The 18,951-nt window shown below is 46.6% G+C and overlaps 2 protein-coding genes across 12 annotated transcripts in view; one reads left to right on the plus strand and one right to left on the minus strand.

The window, feature by feature from the left end:
* Hexd (hexosaminidase D) overlaps positions 1-14,520 on the plus strand; it is a 28,805-nt gene extending 14,285 nt beyond the window's left edge. For 7 of the 10 annotated variants that reach the window (XM_028884947.2, XM_028884953.2, XM_028884951.2 and 4 more), the window contains 5 exons: positions 881-963; positions 2,290-2,368; positions 2,446-2,547; positions 2,692-2,781; positions 3,400-3,824. In XM_028884947.2, the coding sequence (XP_028740780.1) occupies positions 881-963; positions 2,290-2,368; positions 2,446-2,547; positions 2,692-2,781; positions 3,400-3,607 (562 nt within the window). In that variant the 3' untranslated portion in view covers positions 3,608-3,824. Of the gene's footprint in view, positions 1-880; positions 964-2,289; positions 2,369-2,445; positions 2,548-2,691; positions 2,782-3,399; positions 3,825-14,481 lie in introns of those variants that run through there. The other 3 variants (XM_028884952.2, XM_028884956.2, XM_028884954.2) reach the window with 3 other exon arrangements.
* On the minus strand, positions 3,765-11,644 carry LOC114703918 (cytochrome b-245 chaperone 1). 2 transcript variants are annotated; one of them, XM_028884960.2, is made up of 8 exons: positions 10,837-11,642; positions 10,637-10,726; positions 9,993-10,113; positions 8,572-8,613; positions 8,062-8,135; positions 7,054-7,150; positions 5,831-5,975; positions 3,765-5,500 (listed from the first exon to the last, which is right to left on the minus strand). In XM_028884960.2, the coding sequence occupies exons 3-8, from the start codon at positions 10,075-10,077 to the stop codon at positions 5,380-5,382; spliced, it is 564 nt and encodes a 187-aa protein (XP_028740793.1). In that variant the 5' UTR covers positions 10,078-10,113; positions 10,637-10,726; positions 10,837-11,642; the 3' UTR covers positions 3,765-5,379. The 2 variants fall into 2 exon arrangements, with proteins under 2 accessions (XP_028740793.1, XP_037057169.1); XM_037201274.1 differs by having other exon boundaries at positions 9,993-10,146; positions 10,637-11,644.
* Positions 14,521-18,951: the final 4,431 nt, after the last annotated feature.

Below are 18,951 nucleotides of genomic sequence, written 5' to 3' on the forward strand. Positions count from 1 at the left end.
AGCATGAGGTTCCAACCTTTGAGCTGGACCAGTTGAAGATGGCAACTCCACTAGGAAGAGCTGGAAAGGTGTCCCTCTGGGGCCTTCACAGGTTCCAAAATGTGACTACAGAGCAGGGTTCTTAGCCAAGTGAGGTTGTCTAGTATGGTTACAGGAGTTGCTCATGGCTTCAGTACATGTCCACTGGTTGGCTTCAGAGATGATTCTAGATGGGTCATGAAGATTTATTAAGCATTTGCCGTTCCAGTAGAGTACATTGAGGTGTGGGTTAAACCAAGACTCACATAGAGTGAAGCCTTTTCTATGCCTTGCATGGTGACTAGTGACTAGTGACTCACAGAGGTAAAGGAAAACTGATGGTGGTGATGTAATCACTGGCTCCTGGCTCTTCCATCAGCCTTCATCTGCCACACTCAGGAACATCTCTCTATACCCTTACAGCTGAAGAAACTGAGACCAGGCCACTGAAGAAACTGAGACCACTCTGCCCAGCACTGGAGGGATCAGATGCCCACTCTAACCTGTTGACCTCCTGGGGTCTTAGGGGAAAGCATGAGGTGGATAGATAGTATGCAGGCCACAGAAAAGGCCTCCAAGAAGCAGACCAGTACTAGAAAAGGGATAATAAAGGCTCTATAGACACTCCACCTTGAGTGTACACAGGCTCCACCCTAGGGGCATCATAACAAATCTAATGCAAAATCCCATGACATGGAACCCACTTTAAAAGCCCTGAGTCAGATACTGGGATACATCAGGCTGTCAACAGTGGTTCTCAGCCTAGGAACCCCTCAAAACTGGAGTATCCCAGATCAGGGCATCATCATCATGCTGAGATGAATGAGGGCTGTGGAGCTGAATACTCTTCTTCTGGACATAGGTACGACCACTTCTCTGTGCTGTGTGAACTGCTCCCTGTGGGAATCCCATCCCTGGCTGCCTGTCTACAGTTACTTGTACATGGTATGTCCCAGCCAACAGTTTAAGCCTCCTACTTACCCCTAGCCAGACAGAAAGAAAGGAGGCCAAGTGCTGGATTCCCTTGATCGTTGCCCTGCTCTGTCTGGATTGTAGTCCTTTACAGGGGAAGAAGACTCATGTTTCTAGTTTGTCCACTTGCTTGTCAGATTCAGGATTGCCTATACCTAGATCCTCAGCCTGAGCCTCGGGTAGATTGGGAAGTTAGAACGGACATGCCCCACAGATTCAGAGACCCTATATAAGAAATTAATACCTCAGATTCAGGTTCTCTTTGCTGCCCAAGTATCCTGAGAGTTGTGAGGCAGACTGCAGAACTAGATGCTTCCACTGCCGCAGGAGCCCCTTATCCCAGTGCTCCTACACCCAGATGACCTATAGGGACAACTGACTGCAGAAGACAGGCATGGACACTGCTCAGAGCATGTGTAGGCAGTGGGGCCTTGGTGAAAGAAACCATGCCCATTTAAACTATAGGACTATATAGGAATTTACAATGCTCAAAGGATGTCCACATGGAAAGAAGGGCCCCAAAAAAACATTTAACAGCTGTGGAGTAGAGGAAGGATGTACAGGTGCTCTTATTTTAGTTTGTTTCTGGCAGTTGTTCATTGTAAACTGTCTAGAATGTGCAGAAAGACAAAGAAATACTAAGCACACCAATACTGAAGAGACATTGGTATTAGTGGTGTTGGCTTTAGCTCTTCCTGTTTTTGAGAAGTGATTGTACTGGGACCTAGGCCTCCCAACACAGAGCTAGGAACCGTCTGTCAATGGCTTCCTGTGACAGCCTTTTGTGCTGACCTGGAGGTGTGTGCCCTGGTCTCACACACCCCAGCAGTTTGTTCGGGTGCTGTAGAGTACTCCGCCCATGATTGAGCCTGGACACGAGCACATGGACTATGTAGTGAGGTCAAGGGCTCATCCATATAGTGATGCATCCTACAATACCATTCTTATTTCCACTCCCTGATCTTTTTTTTTTTTTTTTTTTTTTTTTTTTTTTTGGTTTTTCGAGACAGGGTTTCTCTGTGTAGCTTTGTGCCTCTCCTGGAACTCACTTGGTAGCCCAGGCTGGCCTTGAACTCACAGAGATCCACCTGGCTCTGCCTCCCGAGTGCTGGGATTAAAGGCGTGCGCCACCACCGCCGCCCGGCCACTCCCTGATCTTTAACAAATTTCTTTCACATGCTCAATAAAAAGCAGCCAGCTAGCCTGGCTGGGGTTCCCCTTGAGATACTGTGCCTTTTGCCCATAGCACCCAAAGGTCAGGAGGCCTCTCTGACCACTTCTGCCTGTGGATGGTTTCAGGAGGCTTTGCTGAGGATGTTAAGCTGAGAGTGGAACACTTCCTTGGGGTTTCAAGCCTGGAAATAATGGATACTATGAGGTAATCCCATCCTACCTGACATTCCCCCATCCCTCCCTTCCCTGGGGAGCACTGTTCTCAGTGTGACTCTCTGGCAGTGAGGGAGCTGGTTCCTTCCCTGGCAGTGACATCCATGCCCTCGTCACACAAATTAGTCTTCACCTGCGCAGCTCTGTGGATACACTTCTGGAAAGGAATAGGTAAGCGACCCCATATCTCTCCTGGCATTGTTTACAAAGGTTTTCTAGAAAGACTTCTAAAAATTTCTGTCAGATTCTTAAGTTTCCCCCACAGTTAACGCCTAGCCACTACTGACCCACTAACACTGTCTGGATTTGCTCCAGGTATGTCACTGGCTGGTTCAGCCCCTACCATCGCAGGCGGAAGCTTATTCACCCAGTTATGATCCAGCACATACAGCCAGAGGCACTCAGGTAGCCACCATCATCTCATCCTCCCAAGTGTTCAGCCTCTGAAACACCCTGTCCCTTTATGAGCACACAGTGTAGCAATGATTATGGTTATCAGTGTTAAGGCAAGACAAGTTCTCCAGGTACTGCAGCTGTAGCTCTTGGATCAATTGATAGGCCATGTTCAATAACACTGCCCCTAATATTAGCAAGCAGCTAAGTGCTTCCTGGCCTGAGACAGATCATCAACCACATGTTCAGCCTGACCCAAGGTTCATCTTTGGAATCAGGCTACCTAGAGTCCATGCTGGCCCTATAACTCCCTGGTGCAACCTAGCTGAGTGCCCTTGTTGCTGGAGCCCCAGGCAGCCTGTGTCCTCCCCTGGTTCAGGACTCTAAGCTGGGCTAATAAGAATACACTTGTACTGAGTGCAACATGCTGCCAACAGCATGGCGCGTTCATGCCATAGTGGTTTTTGATTGTTAAAATGTGACCAGTCATTCATTTATTTCGTCCCAATGGTAAAGCCAGGCATGGAACAGTACTGACTCGAGGGGCTGAGGACATGAGTTTAGCTATGTAAACTTGAGCCTTAACAGGAATTCTCATCAAGTCAAGCTCATGGCTGCTGTTGCCCTCAGCCTTCTGAGCAGGTGGAGCAACCTTGTGCAGCAGTTGGAGGTAGCCCTGCAGCTGGCCTTCTACCCGGACACCATAGAGGAGTGGCTAGAGGAGAATGTGCTCCCGAGTATGCAGCGACTGCAGGGTCTACTGCAGGACCTGGGGGAAGCAGCTGCCCCTCTGCCACCACCCACCAGCTCAGGCTGGGACACAGGTCAGAACCCCTAAAGGGCTGGGGCTCTGTTTATCAGCCTGGACAACACCAAGATTCCTGCCTCAGTGCCCAGCCAATGTGGGGCCTGGACACTGTGCAGATATGCTCCCAAACTGTATAAACAGTAACCTTGGGCAAAGCTGAAAACAGAAAAAGGCACATGGAGACTCATTTGCAATCTGCATGTAGAGCTTTTTAATTATGAAATAAAAAACAAACAAACAAACAGTAGAAGCAGAAGTCCCACTAACAGAAACTTGGATCAGCGTTTTACCACCACCCTGGCTCATAGAGGGCTTCATTCCTTCACTGAGGAGTGAGTCCCAACACTGGGAAACATAGGAAGGGGATATGACAGCACCCAAGAAACAGAATCCTCCTCCTTTGTCTAAAGTACCTTAAGAGTCTATAGGCAACAAGCCAAAAGCCAACAGCTGTTATTTCATACTTTTCATTTGTGGAAAAAAAATTCTCTAACTTGACCATTTAAAAAGCTCACTTTGGCATGTTCAAGGGATCATGTTCCCCAAGTCAGAACTGGTAACAGTCACTTCAAAGAAAACCTGTTAAGGGTTCTGGCCTAACTATTCCTGCTCAGCCCAAGTACAGTGGCCTCAGGGCTGCCTTGACTTCTTTGTCTATATAACTCCTCAATTTCCCAGTTCTCCCTGGCCAGGCATGGTACACAACTTTTGAGGGGGGGCTGTGTGTAGACCAGAGGTCCACAGCTTTCAGGCCTAGAAGCCAAGCTGGGAACTTAGTGGACACTGTAATTTTTGAGAGACTTGAGTCCACTCAGAAGACTAGTAGAGCAGAAAAGAACCATCAGTGGCTGGTACCAACTTCCGTTAGAAGAGGCAGTGGCACAGACTGGCCTTGAACTTTCTTCCTGCCCCACTTCTTAAGACTGAGATTTATAGGGGTGTGTATCACATGCCTATCTTCTTCAGGTCTTTTCAAGGCTTGAGAGGCTAAGACTCAATTTCTGTAAAGGAGCTCCCAGGTTTAAAGGCTACAGGATGCCAGAAGAGGTGGCCTTTCCTCCACTAGCAGCTTCTTCCCAGATTGGGTTGGGAGAGCCTTTCCCTTCCTAACAGCTAGGCTGCAACACTGCTGGGATCTCAGACAAGTGGTCTAGGCAGGAGCAGGGCAGTCAGCAGCACTCTGATTTCTCTGAGAGTTCTGCAGCCAGGCAGCACCCAGGCATCCAGCATTCAGAGCTGCCTTCAGGTAAGCCCCTGACCTCCAAAATGTCCATCTTGAGAAGGGATGGTCAAGGAGAGGAGACATCAGGATTTATAGCAACAAGTCTAAACCAGTATGCACAGAAGGAGTGGATCCTCCTTATATGCATATGGGTGTCTCACTATGAAGTGGAGTCTGGACTACAACAGCCTGGGATGGCAAGGCCTCTTGAAGGCAGGCACTAGGCCTATGCTGAAGAAAGACTGGCATCTTATACCTCAGATGCCCTTGGGTGAGCTTATCCAAACCAGGCTGTGCTACCTAAGATAGAGCTGCAGTCTAACTGGAGAAAGCACTGATTTCTGAGATCCTGCCCTCCTCTGGATAGCACCAACCTCCTGCATCTGGGTTGTGGAAGATGTCCAGCCCATGGTTCTGCAAAGCATAGAAGCATAAACAAGCAAAAGGCAGGTGGTCCACACAAGAACTGCCCAAGGAGCCATAGGCAGATGCCCAAGATCTGCCTGCACCCTCATAATTGGCAAGTCAGTTGGAGACATGTCAGAAATGGGTGACATTTACCAGCAGTCATTCCACAATGTCAGCTCTGGTCACCCAGGCCATCAGCTTCACTGTCACTGCTTTGTGACCGTTCTGAGGGGCTCTCCAGGCGGTGCAGGTCCAAGAAGCTAGTGATGAGTTTGGCAATGGCTTCCACATCACTAGGCCAGCATCAAGAAAGCAGGTCACCATGGCAAAGGGTGCAGTTCCATAACATACCACAAAAGACCCACACTGTCTCATCTCCTACCGTATACCTACAAGAACCCCAGGGGTCCCAAATGGGCCCAGTATCTCTGGCCTCAGTCCTATTCTTAACAGACCTCAACCTTGTTCTGTTGCCTCCCCTACAGATACCCATGGCAAAGCTACTTCTAAGCATATCCATCCTTCCTGCAGCCCCATATTCCCCTCTACAGACATTCAGCTTCTTCCCTGCTGCCCTGAGAAACCCAAAAGGATAGCCCAGTCTTGCTCTATACCACCCTTACCTGCGTCGGCCCATGACTGCACTCTGAGTAAGGGGATGGGAGAAGCCTGTTGCAAACCGGAGCACCACGGTGTAGCCCTTCCCAAAATAACGGACCTTTTCTTCCTCCACATTCACATCCTGGATGTCTTTCAACAGGACCACCACTAGGGATGGAAGAGTTTGCAGATGAACAGTCATCCCTATGCTGTAGGACAGCCTGTTTCAGGATGCCCAGCTCTGCTGAACAGTAGAAGTGGCATTAGTGACAAACATATTTGCTATTCCACATTCTGGACTGTGGCTCCAGAATAACTTCTGGATAAGAATACCCCCAGGAGACTCATCACTCCTGCAGTTTTAGGCAGAAGCTGGCTGGCCTGAGCAGTCCTACAGCAGGGATCACTAAGCCCAAGCTGCCACGTTCAAGCTACCTTTTTTGCCTAATTTTAACTAAGGCAGTGGAGTAGCCCTGCTATTTCCTTGCACAGGAAAACCACTGCTAACTAATGCATGGCTGATACTGCTTTCCCAAGAGCCACTAGGAAACCTATGAGATCATTCCACTGCCAGTGACACAGGGCTAACCCGGTGTCTTGCTGCCTGTGGCGACTGGTTCTCAGGTGTGTCAGGGCTCCCAACAAGCAGCCTGGGGTAGTTCAGCCAGTGCACTAATCCACATCCCCACAAACCTGCTCTGGTCTTCATTAGCTGTATACTACTACATTTGAATGCCACATTTGGATATATCCTGCCAGCACTCCATACAGGTTAAAGGCCTGAAGTCCTGTGGGATGCACACCCAGTTACTTGTACATTTGTAATGCACAATGCCTGAGCTGAATACAGAGAGAAGAGACCTGTGAGAACCTTCTGTTACTTCAGTTAGGCTAGCTTACAGGCCCAAAAGTTCAAGGGTTAGGGACTTCCTCTGACCATCCTCTCACTGCAAGGCTAACACAGCTGATAGGAATCAGATACAGGACTTGGGTCTGTGAAAGGCAAAGTGGTTCCTGAAGAACAGAATGACTCCCTGCTAGTCTACCTGACAGAGTGACTGACTCCTACTACCCTCACCCAACCTCAGAGAGCTAATGAGGAGCTTCCATCCTTCCTGATAGGCTGAGACCTGGGATGAGATATCTGCCTGGATCCCACCCTGCAAGTCATAATATGCCTGGGGGACCCTCATTCCTTGAGTAGGTGACCCATCCAGACCTCCCCAAGCCTTTACCCACATCTTACCTTGGTCATGGCCTGCTCTGAGAAGAGTCAGCAGCTTCTTGTAGAGGCTGAATGTTTTTAAGATGACCTTCCCAGTGCTCTTGTTGAAAATGGCTTCCTGCAAACCAATGTATGCTAACCACACAACTCCAGGAAGAGGGCCAAGCTATGCTGAGACATCATCCCCCCACTCACACTGGCACAAATACTCAAGATGCCCAGTGGAAACCCAACCCCCAAAGACTCCAGGGCTCTCTTCCAGAACCAACTTCTGTGTCTGACCTCATGTACTCCTGTGGGTAAGGAGCACAGGAGAGAGAGCAGATGGAGTAGGTTCCTTTTTCTCTTGCATGAGAACAAGACCAGGCTGGCTATCTAACTCACTGGTAGAGCACTTACCCAGCAGGTATGAGGCCTAAAGTTCATCCCTCAGTACTGGGTAAATGAAAGGACAAAAGGACAGGTTGGCAATGAGGCCATTAAGCAAAAAGCAGAAGCCTGGGCCAGGCAGCTTCAAGGATTCTAAGAGGGCAAAGCTAAGGGTAGGGGACCTTCCCCAAAGGCTGACTTTTCCCAGGCTCAGGTTCTGCTGATTCCTTTCAACTACTTTAGGCCTACAGTAAGGTCCTAGTTGGTCAGAGGAAGCCTCAACCCTTGAACTTCAGGACCTGGGAGCTGGTCCAACTGTGAGTTAGCTGAATGTTCTCACAGGTCCCTGCCCTATGCAGCCAGTCCAGCCAAGGAACAATGCAGACTTGTTGTACAACCCCAGGAAAAAAAGAACTTCTGTGAGTTGAGTGTGGTGCTTTATGCCTATCAGAAGGCTGAAACAGTAAGTTTACTTTTGAGTTTGAGACAAGCCTGCAAAAAAACAACACACAACACAGAACCTTGGTGAAAAGCTATGAGTAGCTTCTAGAACAGTCCAGGGATGTTACAAGCAAAGTCAAGGGCTGACTCCAGGTAACTGGTGCCTCTGGACTGGGACAGATGCTTCCAAATGGGAAGGTTGCTACTGTACCATCTTACCTCCCAGTCCTCCAAGTTCTGTACAGCCACAAACAGGCAGCCTGTGACATAGAAGAGCTTCCAGCCCAGACTATCTGCAAGCAGACATAGTATATCATCAGCCCATTAGCTAAAGAAGCCAAGGTGATATGTCCATATGAGGGTCCCACCAGCCCAGCCTTTCCTTCCTTCAGCTCAGGTCAAAGGTGTAGTCAGCTGTGCTTCTGTACCTGCCTGGGTCACTGGTGACATGTGCATCCCAAACTCTGCCTAAGTCCACCTAGGAGATAGGTAGATCTATATAGCCTTGTCATGGAGGGTGGGACACATGATTCCTTCCTATAGCAAGGCAGCAAGCAAATAAATGCTAAAGAACTTCTTTCCAAGAGTATTTTATAACAGGAAGAAATTTAAGATGCAAGACATTGGCTGCGGTCATCTCTCACAAGGCAAGGCAGAGGCCACCCCAAAGGCCACACACACCAGGACTGCTCACAGGTGACTGAAATTGAAGGGGATAGCATACTTTACCTCCACTGTAATAGGCAGCAGCCAGGCCAGTGGATAATATTCCTGTAAAGAGAGGGATTATCTTGTTAAGTAGCCAAGGGGAGTCCCACTTCTTCATAGTGCTATAGCCCCAGCAAGCAGGCCTGTCTCATGGCAGGACATGTTCAGGGGGCAGCAGGTAGAGGCTACATAGTGCAGGGTTGGTGACACAGCCAAGAAGTTTGTTTAAAAATAGGGGTCAAGGGGACTGGAAAGATAGCTTATTGGTTAAGAATATATACTTCTTTTGCAGAGGACCCCAGTTCAGTTCTCAGCACCGTAGTGGGATATTTTATCATACCATGTGAGGGTGCGTCACTGTGATTGGTTTGATAAAGAGCTGAATATCCAATAGCTATGCAGGAGAGAATAGCTAGGCAGGACTTCTGGGCAACGAAGGGAAATTGGGATGAATCTAGGTGCTCAGATGCCAGCAACAGCCCTAGTCAGATATACAGAATGGAGGAGAGGTTAAAAAAAAAAAAAAAGCCACGTGGCAGAACATAGATTAATAGAAGTAGGTTAAGTTATAAAAGCAAGTTGGAGACAAGCCTAAGCTAAAGGCCAAACTTTCTTAATTAATAAGAAGTTTCCAATTCGTTATTTATGAGCTGGTGGCCCAAAGAAAAGTCCATCAAACATTTGGTTCCTGTACTCATGCCAGGCTATTCAAACCTCATGTAACTTCAGCTCCCGGGAACTAATGCTCTTTTGGACTCCATGGGCACCTATATGCACCTGCACAGACCCATACATAGATACACATAGACATATAATTAAAAAATAAAAAACAGGATATGCTATCCATGGCATTCACCAGACTTGTTTGCAACTAAATGAAAAATGCAAATGACCCAGATGTAAGTATTGCCTACATGTGATGAGGAATGAAGACAAAACTACGTAGAGAATTATAACACAGCACAGAGCATAACATGCAGAACGTCATGAGGACCTTCACAAATCATAAGGACAGACTACAGAGACGCTGCTGCTAAGTCACAGCCAGTGCCTCACCTCAGACTCTGTACAGCCTAGCCAACACAAGTGCAGCTGTCCCTGAGATGCAAGAGACTTCTGATAGGCAGTGATGGGGGAGAAGTCCAGGAGGCTAAGTGCACTTATGAAGGGGAAGGAGACAGGGAAGAGGAGAAATGTGAACCTGTGATCACCTGTCACATGGAAAAAACACTAGTGACCTCAAGAAAGCAGATAGGCTGGGAGTGTTAAGAGAGCTTGCCCAGTATGCAAGAGGACCCTGCATATCATCTGAAAGAAAAGGCACACTAAGATTAATAAAACATGCTTTATCAAGTTCTTGTATTGAGGGACCTCTAATAGAATACAAAGAAACTGTTTGCATCACTTTTAAGATTTAAGATGGCAAAATTGGGAAGCCTTACCGACCAGCAGGGACCAAGACCGGATGCCTGGAGCCCTCTTCAGATGGAGGTGGGTGCTGGTTCGTGTCTCCACCTGCATGTACATCCCTGGAATCTGGGCTTCACTTCACAGCAGACCAGGCTGAGAAAGACACACAGCTGAAGCCTGCAACCTCTGCACACAGGGAGCGCCTCATCAGTCTAGACAGGGGACTCTGAACCCCTTTCTCCATGAGACCGTCTCAACTTACAATTATGTATGGGCACAGGGACTACACAGCCCAGAAAGTGAGGCCTGATATCACTTCCAAGCCATAGTCATATCTGGGAACCCTTTCCGTGACCGAACCCTCGTCTTGAAGTTGTTCTGTTAGCCCCCAGCAACTCTCAGGCTTCCGGCACCTTAACCAAATCTTCCAAAAACTCATCTTCCTACCAAGAAAGGGAACTGAAAGTGCTACTGTGTCTTGAGTTTCTTCTGTCACACTAACTATGGCCCAAATGCATCCGAATTATGGGACACTGCGGCAAGACCCATGGAAACAACATCCAAAGCCCCAGTTTTGAGTGGCTCCTTGGATACCCAGGTGCATTCAAGCTTCGTAACCTACATCCTCAAGAATCCTAGTTAGGTGCACAATTTGCCTCCCTCTGGCCTCAGTTACCAACAAGCTCCACAAGCGGCGCCCGTTCCGCTCGCTCCTCCGGAGTGCACACGCCCGGTCTGCTCAATCTGCCGTGGGCCCGATCCAGGTCTGCAAGCAATGACCCGCACAGGGCAGGAACGTGAGAACGGGAAGCACAGCGGGCCGGAACCAGAAAAGCCTCGGGACACACACTTGGGCCGGGATAGAGGAAAGCGTACCGAATTAGCCGGAGCGAGCTAGGGAACAGCCGCTCGAACTTCCGGACTTCTGTCCCACAGACTTCCGGACTAAGAACAGGGTAGGGACTTCCCAGGGGTGGAGACTGAGTGATTACGCATTCCCGAATTGTGCCTCACTGGGCGGGGCCTGGTACTGGAGGGCAGGCACAGTCGATGGGGCACCAGAATTTAACCTCCGGCCTGCCAAGAATGGCATCACTCAAGGCTGTATCCTACCGTGCAGCATGTGGACGTGGTTTAGGAGTCTGAGAAGTGGATCGGAATTTATTTTGCTGTGGTCCGAGGCTCCGAATCAACCCAAGCAGACACAGAGGTTACCTCAAGGCAAGGTTTAAACTAGGGAAGCACAAAAGGAGGGGGGAAGGGGAGGGGACTGATGGATCAGGGCCACAGAACAGACTCGGGAGCACGGCTCCAAATGCCCATTAAAACAAGTATTTAAGCACAAAATCACAAGCATGTGTTGCCAAGTTACAGTTATAATTTTCACCAATCAAGATTTAGATTAGGAGCTTCCTTGTCAACCGACATACAGTTTGAGCTTTTCAGTCCAACCAATCAAATTCATTTGTTCTTTCTGTTGTTAGGAACAGCCATAATGTTTCTAGAGAAGTAAAGATGCATAATGGCTATTTCTGTGGTTTAAGGAGGAGGTAGGTCAAGCTATTAGAAGGTTCCCAGTCCCCTAGGGTTTGAGAACCTGAACTTTGTTTCACCCAACGGGTGAAATGGGGTCTGAGGTGGAAATGGCAGTAAGTCAGGCCAGGATGCTTCTGCCTGCGCCCTTCAGTTTGTCTGTTTGTTTATCAAGACAGGGCTTCTCTGTGTGACCCTGGCCGCCCTGGAAGTCCTCTGTAGACCAGGCTGGCTTCGAACTCAGAGAAATTCTCCTGCCTCTGCCTCTGCCTCTGCCTTGGGAGTGCTGGGGCTAAAGGCATGGACCACCACCACCTGGTTGGATCTGGAATTTTAAGGAAATGATAAAGAGATTACACTAGGACAGCATGGGAAACATGGACTACCTGGAGTCAGTCTAACAAAAGATGTAAAATAAATGAAATTTGAGGAGGTTTTTATTATAAATATGAGGGAAAGCACAACCAGCGGCATCTGGAAGAGGCCAGACTGAACAGGACCAGCAGAATAGACTGAGCCATGAGAGGAAAGAGAGAGGAGCGTAGGGAGAGAGGAAGAGAAGAGAGGGAGGCAAAAGAAGACCAACATGGCAGAGAGCACCAGGAAGTCAAGAGAGCACAGAGGGCGTAGCCAAAATGGCTGGGGTTTATAGGAAAAGAGAAGCTAGGGGAAGGGAAGGGAAGTGCAGTGGGTGGAGAGGTATGAGAAGCGCTCAGGAGCTGGGATTCTGTGACAGTGCTCACTGAGAGCCTGGCCAGCGTCCTCTTTGATGTGTCACTTGGCACCTAGGTTAGCATTTTGTCCCTGGTTTCTTGGAGACCTAACACACAATAACTACAGTGGCACTAAAAGCAGGAGCTTTCAGTTTGTAGTTGCCTCCAACACACATAAAGTGATCTTTGGGTGCTAGAACATCATGCCGGAGCTGAGATTTCTATTACTTTACTGTTCTCTTTAAATTTGTTTGTTATGTGATGCAACACCCTAGAAGTTTTGTGTGCGTGTGTGTGTGTGTGTGTGTGTGTGTGTGTGTGTGTGTACACATCTGAGTGAGATATTTTGATATAGGCCTCTAACCCCAGTATTGGAAGGCTGAAGAGAATTGCTCCACAAATTCTAAGCCAGCTTGGGATATAGAGTGAGTTCAAAGCCAGTATGGGCAATCTAGTGAGACCTATCTCAAAATAAGTAAAAAGAGAACTAGAGGTGTAGCTCAATGGTAGAATGCACAATGACCTGCATTCAGTCCTCCTCAGTACCTATCAGTCGATAAATTCTTTCTGCTTTGTCTCCTTTTAAAATCCAGCTTTGGCCTGTTGGTGATGGCACACCCCTTTAATACCAGCACACCACTCGGGAGGCAGAGGCATTAGAACCCAGAATTCTAGGCCAGCTGGAAATACACACACACACACACACACACATACACACACACACACACACACACACACACACACGGGTTGGAGAGTGGGCTCAGTGGTTAAGAACATTTGTTGCTTTTGCAGAGGACCTGGTTTGGTTTCCAGCACTTATATGACAACTCTCAACCCTCTTATGTTGTCCGCAGGTACCAGGCAAGCATGTGACCTGGCCTGCATACATACATGTAGGCAAAATACTCATGCACATAAAACAAAATTCACAGAGATCCTCCTGCCCTTCCTCTCAAGTACCGGTATTAAAGGCGTGTACCGCCGCACCCAGTTGCTTTTAGTTAATTTTTTTAAGTCACTAACTTTTAAAGTCACACAGACTAGTAATAAATTATTTCGCCTAGTAGGTTTGCTGTAGGTGACACCTCTGTCTGTACCTGTAGGGTAAAAGATTAAGCCCACTTCCAGGTTTGAAAAACTGCCAAAACCCACCAATTCCTGAGCAGGAAAACCCATCAATCCCTTAGCTAGACATTCCACCTATCCCTGGGCTTGGCTTTAAATCCCATCAATCCTCACCCTGGGAATCTCTTCCCTCAAGAAACCCTATAGAAGCCTGTCTCTTGCTCGGTTCCCTGCTGCTGCTCACCTGAGCAGGGACAATCACCCTCTTGTGTTTCTCCCGATCAATCTCTTGTGTGAGGTTTGTGGTGATTCTGTGGTGTTCCTTGGCTCGAAACTGCCAGGATACTTTTCCCTTCAGAGCTGCAGCACTTCATAGGGGCAACCTCTTTCTTTCCTCAGAGCGGCAACACCTCCACTAGGGAAGCCTGAAAGAGACCCCCACCCCCAACAGTGGGGGCTTCCTCCCAGACCCTGGATTAGGCATAAACCACTCCCAAACACCTGTTTCCACAGAGAAATCCTTTATTAATTGGGGAAGAAAAGTCGAAGTGGCTGCTTTTTGACTCAGGCAGAAAACAGCAGCAAATGACCTTGCAGGTGTAATTTTTAAGAGGATAAAAAGGGGAGGTCTGTGTTAGAATGGGTTAGGATATAAAGGAGATAGGTGAGAAGGGGAAATAGGGAAAGGGAGTAGGGGTATTTGCCCCAGAAGAACAAAGGACTGCCTCTGGATAGAGAGTAGACAGATGTGACCCATAGGCAAATGGTTTATAAAGGTAAAGGGGGAAACCCGGTGTTAGGATGAGGTGTTTAATTTTAATTGAGCATGTTAATTAGGTGAGCCAAAAGGGGCCTTTGATTGCTGGACTTTGGTAGTCAGCCTCAGGAGGAGGAAGTGGTCAAATAAGGGAGTAGACCTTGGTGGCAGCTTTAGGAATGTAATCTAATGATTTTTTAGCAAAGCAGAGGGAATGGGGAAGAAGGCCAATGCTGGGGGATGTCTTTCTGTACGCTATGAATATATGTTGTTCCCATAGGTTAGTAAGCTGCTTTGGGCAGCTTAAAGGCAGGCAGGAATGTAGTGGGTAGCCATTCCAACCTTGATCTGGAAGTTCCAACCCCCATTGAGGCTTCCGTAACTGTCACGCCTACAAGGCGGGGCCAAGAGAGCACCCTGAAGACCCAAGATCCGGATGCGCCATCTCTCTAGGTTCCTGGACCCTGGACGCTGGAGGTAGACTGAGCAGAGTTCTCCAGAGAACACCGCCGGACTGCGCCATGCCTTTCCTAGACCCTGCGACCTATCTATCCCTTCATTTGTAATTTATGCCACTAAATAAACCTTCCTTTTAACTATGTGGAGTGGCCTTAATAATTTCACCAATACGGGAAATCCAAGGAGGGACACAGGAAAGAGAAAGGCAGAGTCTAGAGAGACACCAGCACTGCCAGGAGAAGCAAGATGTGAAAGTACCAGTAAGCCACAGCCACATGACAACTTATAGATTAACAGAAATGGGTTAAGTTATAAGAGCTAGCTAGCAAGAAGCCTGACATAGGCCATACAGTTTGTAAATAATATTAAGCCTCTGAGTGATTATTTTATAAGCAGCTGCAGGACCACTGCCAGGCCCGGCCAGGCCAGGCCAGACCAGAGAAACCTTCCAACTACAGGCCAAGGCCTGCCAGAACCACATGCCCCAGTGGGCTAGTGTCCCTTCAAAGCTTTCCCTTTAGAGCTGTAATATTTAAAGTACTTATGTAGTAAGCTAAAATTGTTCTGTGGTGTAGAGCTTAGTAATAGAGCATTTGCATGCAGAAACTCTAGTTGCCTTCTAAGTGTAGCTGAAAATCTGGAGAGTAGATTGAAAACAAGCTGACCATGGTATTGGTTCAGTGTAGGTAGTCTTATTGTTTATCCAGCCTCTATGCTTAATGAAACTGAACAATTGGTACTGGCTATGTAAAATTTGTTTGTAATTAGCCACTTGCAGAGCTATAATGACAACATAGGACAATATAAATTGTAACACAAATCTTAAAAGGTCTTATTAATAAAATCAAACCTGAAGCCAGGGTATTGGAGTGAATACTGGAAGATCAGAGAGACAGAACAAGCCACAGCCACCTCACCTCACCAATTCCTCAGCGAAGCCTCTGAGTCTTCATCTGAATCTATCTCAGCTGAACTGCTACTCAAAAGCCTAAAAGCTTAACCAGGCTTTAGTTCCTGGTTCTCACACCTTATATATCTTTCTGCTTCTTGCCATCACTTCCTGGGATTAAAGGCGTGAGTCACCATACCTGGCTGTTTCCAGTGTGGCTTTGAACTCACAGAGAGTCAGACAGATCTCTGCCTTCAGAATGCTAGGATTAAAGGTGTGTGTGCCACCATTTTCTGGCCTCTATATCTAGTGACTGTTCTGTTCTCTGACCCCAGATAAGTTTATTAGTGTTCACAATATATTGGGGAGGGGCTGGAGAGATGGCTCAGAAGTTAAGAGCACTGACTGCTCTTCCAGAGGTCCTGAGTTCAATTCCCAGCAACCACATGGTAGCTCACAACCATCTGTAATGAGATCTGGCACCCTCTTCTGTATACATAATAAATAAATAAATCTTTAAAAAAATATATTGGGGAATACAATATCACCACATTTCCCTTTTTTGTCTAAAATTTAAAAAAAATACTATATCCAATAAGTACACACAATAAAATACAGTCAAGAATTACATTAACAATGTCTAGTCCATTAACATTTGACTGATTCAGGCAAAAAACTCCATTATATGCATTAACAATGTCCAGTCCATTAACATTTGACAAATCCTGACAAAAAAATTCATTGCTTGGACTGGAGAGATGGCTCAGTGATTAAGAGGTCTGACTGCTCTTCCAGAGGTCCTGAGTTCAATTCCCAGCAACCACATGGTGGCTCACAACCATCTGTAAAGAGATCTGGTGCCCTCTTCTGGCCTGCAAGGACACATCCTGCAGACAGGATAATGTATACATAAATAAATATATTTTTAAATAAAATAAAAAAAATTCATTGCTTATCCTCTTTAAAAGAATTAGTTCCTTTTTAAAAGTAGAGTCAATAATCTTTTTTATCTTATCATATACATATTCTTTTTTTTTCTTTTCTGAGTAGATCCAAAGATCTGCCTTTTATCTTATCATTTCTATATCTTCCCTTTTTTCAGAGTAGATTCAATGATCTACCCTTTTCTATATCTTCTTTCTTTTTCTTTTTTTAAAACAAAAACCCTGTATCTACTCTCCTTTGTTTAGCTTTTTTTTTTTTTTTTGACTATTAACAATTAACAACTTGTAACCAGCCATTGTAAACAATGACAATATCCATAACTCATTAAACGACTAAAAGACACCAACCCCACCTCTTGGAATGCGGCCATTGTGTTCTTAAAATTACTTCCTGTTTTCTGGGGGTGAAGACATCTTTAGGGAATTCCCTTTCCTAGGCATACCTAAGCCTGCAGTTAATCAAGAGGATCAGTGAAATGGCCAAGCTGCTGAAGTTGATCTGAGCTTGATTCTTGGAACCAAGATGGTAGGAGAAAACTAACTCTTACCCATGTGCATCTACACACACACACACACACACACACACACACACACACACACACACACACACACACGGAAAAACTACCAAAGATACAGAAGAGAGGAAGAGACCAACAACAAAAAATAGCCTTTGAAGCAGAACAGATTTTATTCTGGTGATGGAATCTTGAGCTTCTCAGGTTACTGCCCATACCCATACATCACTAAGAATAATTTTAGTGAACTAAAAATCAGGTTCTTAAATCTACAATGATATTTAATTTTTTATTTATTATGTTGTATGTTTGTATGTATTCATAGTGGTGAGTGGAAGAGAAGACAACTTGCAGGAGTTCTCTCCTTTCCCCATTTCACTATGTGAGTGCTGGGTGTAATGATAAATAAAAAAGAAAGGTGAAGTGGGCACCTTTTGGTGGGCCCTGCCAAGGTATGCCTAAGCAAACATACCACATGCAACAAGAGGTTTATTGGGTGAGAGGGAAAGCAAAAGTCCATGTTGGAGTGGGGACATGAGAGAGGCAAGAAAGACAAGAGCCAAGTGCAGTGGAAAGGCACCTGGCGACAGGTGATGACATAACTGCTTTGGCAGAGGGAGGCTGGAGATGGAACTCAAATTGTTAGGTTGTTGACAAGTGCCTTGACCTGCTAACCATTTAATTGGACCTTAAATGTAGGGCCCTGGCCCCCCATTTTGGGTAGCTGTTGCCTTGCTTGCTGACCTTGACCAGATGTCCTCCCTATGCTGATTCTCTGCTGGTTTCCTTCTTCCTGAATGCTCACCAGAGGTTCTTTGTTTGTGTATCCTGCATTTGGTGTAAACAGCTTAGATGTAAGAATGTAGAACATTTGGTAGCGAACTTCTGCCTGTTCCTGAATTGTGCTGTAAGCCTGTATTTAAGGTTTCCTCCCTCTTTCAATTAACTTGGCATTTGGCATTCTGCTGAGGCAAATGACCCGCTGTCTTTTGTCTCTGTTTTTTGATCCACAAAACATGAACGGGTGGTGGTAGCGTGGGCGCTACCGTAGCAAATGGAGGTCCCACTGAGGTCTGAGAAAGAAGGGATGTCGCTGATGGACACTCGAAAGTAAGGCTGGCCAGCATTTTAAAGAAAAGAGAAGACGAGGTGAACTGAATTGAAATGGGTGCAGCTAGCTCACAGTCGCTCCTCAAGGAACAGTTAATTGGAGTGCTGAGGCAGCAAGGCACTGTAATTAAGAGCAAGATGGCTAAAGATTTCATTCAAATCCTCCAGAATGTTAGTCCTTGGTGTCTGGTCTCCGGGGGATTTAATATACCAGATTGGGAACAGGTTAAGATTGACTTACAAAAATATTTGCATAAAGAAGGGCCTACTTCTATACCCTTAGCTACTTTTTCTTTGTGGCACTTGGTTAAAGATGTGTTGCTTAGTGATAATGTCAAAGTTCAAGAACAATTAACCGAAGCTAAAGCTGTGTTGGAGTCTCAGATAGAGAAGACTCTCAGATCCCTTCAAACTTCTGATGTTTCTGACTCTGCAGAGTTGTCTTCAGAGGGTGATGATGTAGAAGTCAGATTAGAAAAAGATACTAGATGCTTAAGAGGGAAATCACAGAGGATTTCTTACAAGGATAGACCTCCAGCCTGTAACCCTGACTTTTGCAACACAGAGGCCCTTCCTTCCGCACCCATAGAGGGGTTAATGGGGGGAGTTGCTTACCCAGTTATAGAGACTCAAAATGCTCAAGGTTAGAGGCAAAAGGAACACAATCCCCTAGATTTTAAAAGCATTAAACAGCTTAAGGAAGCTGTAATGTCATATGGGTCTCATGCTCCTTTTACCACAGCTATACTTGAATCTTTTTCTGCCTTAAATTGTACCCCTAGTGATTGGATGCAGTTGTGTTGCGCTGCTCTCTCTCGGCAGGGGGGGGGGATTATTTAATTTGGAGGAGTGAGTTTCGAGAGCATTGTCAAACTACAGCTAATAGAAATGCTGCTGCAGGCTTCCTGGCTCGGAATCTTGTGATGCTCATGGGTACAGGGCAGTGTGCCACTTTACAAGCACAAATTTTGTATGATCCCACAGTTTATGCACAGATTAACGTAGC

This window comes from Peromyscus leucopus, chromosome 8b (assembly GCF_004664715.2).
Source record: "Peromyscus leucopus breed LL Stock chromosome 8b, UCI_PerLeu_2.1, whole genome shotgun sequence".
Classification (NCBI taxonomy): domain Eukaryota; kingdom Metazoa; phylum Chordata; class Mammalia; order Rodentia; family Cricetidae; genus Peromyscus; species Peromyscus leucopus.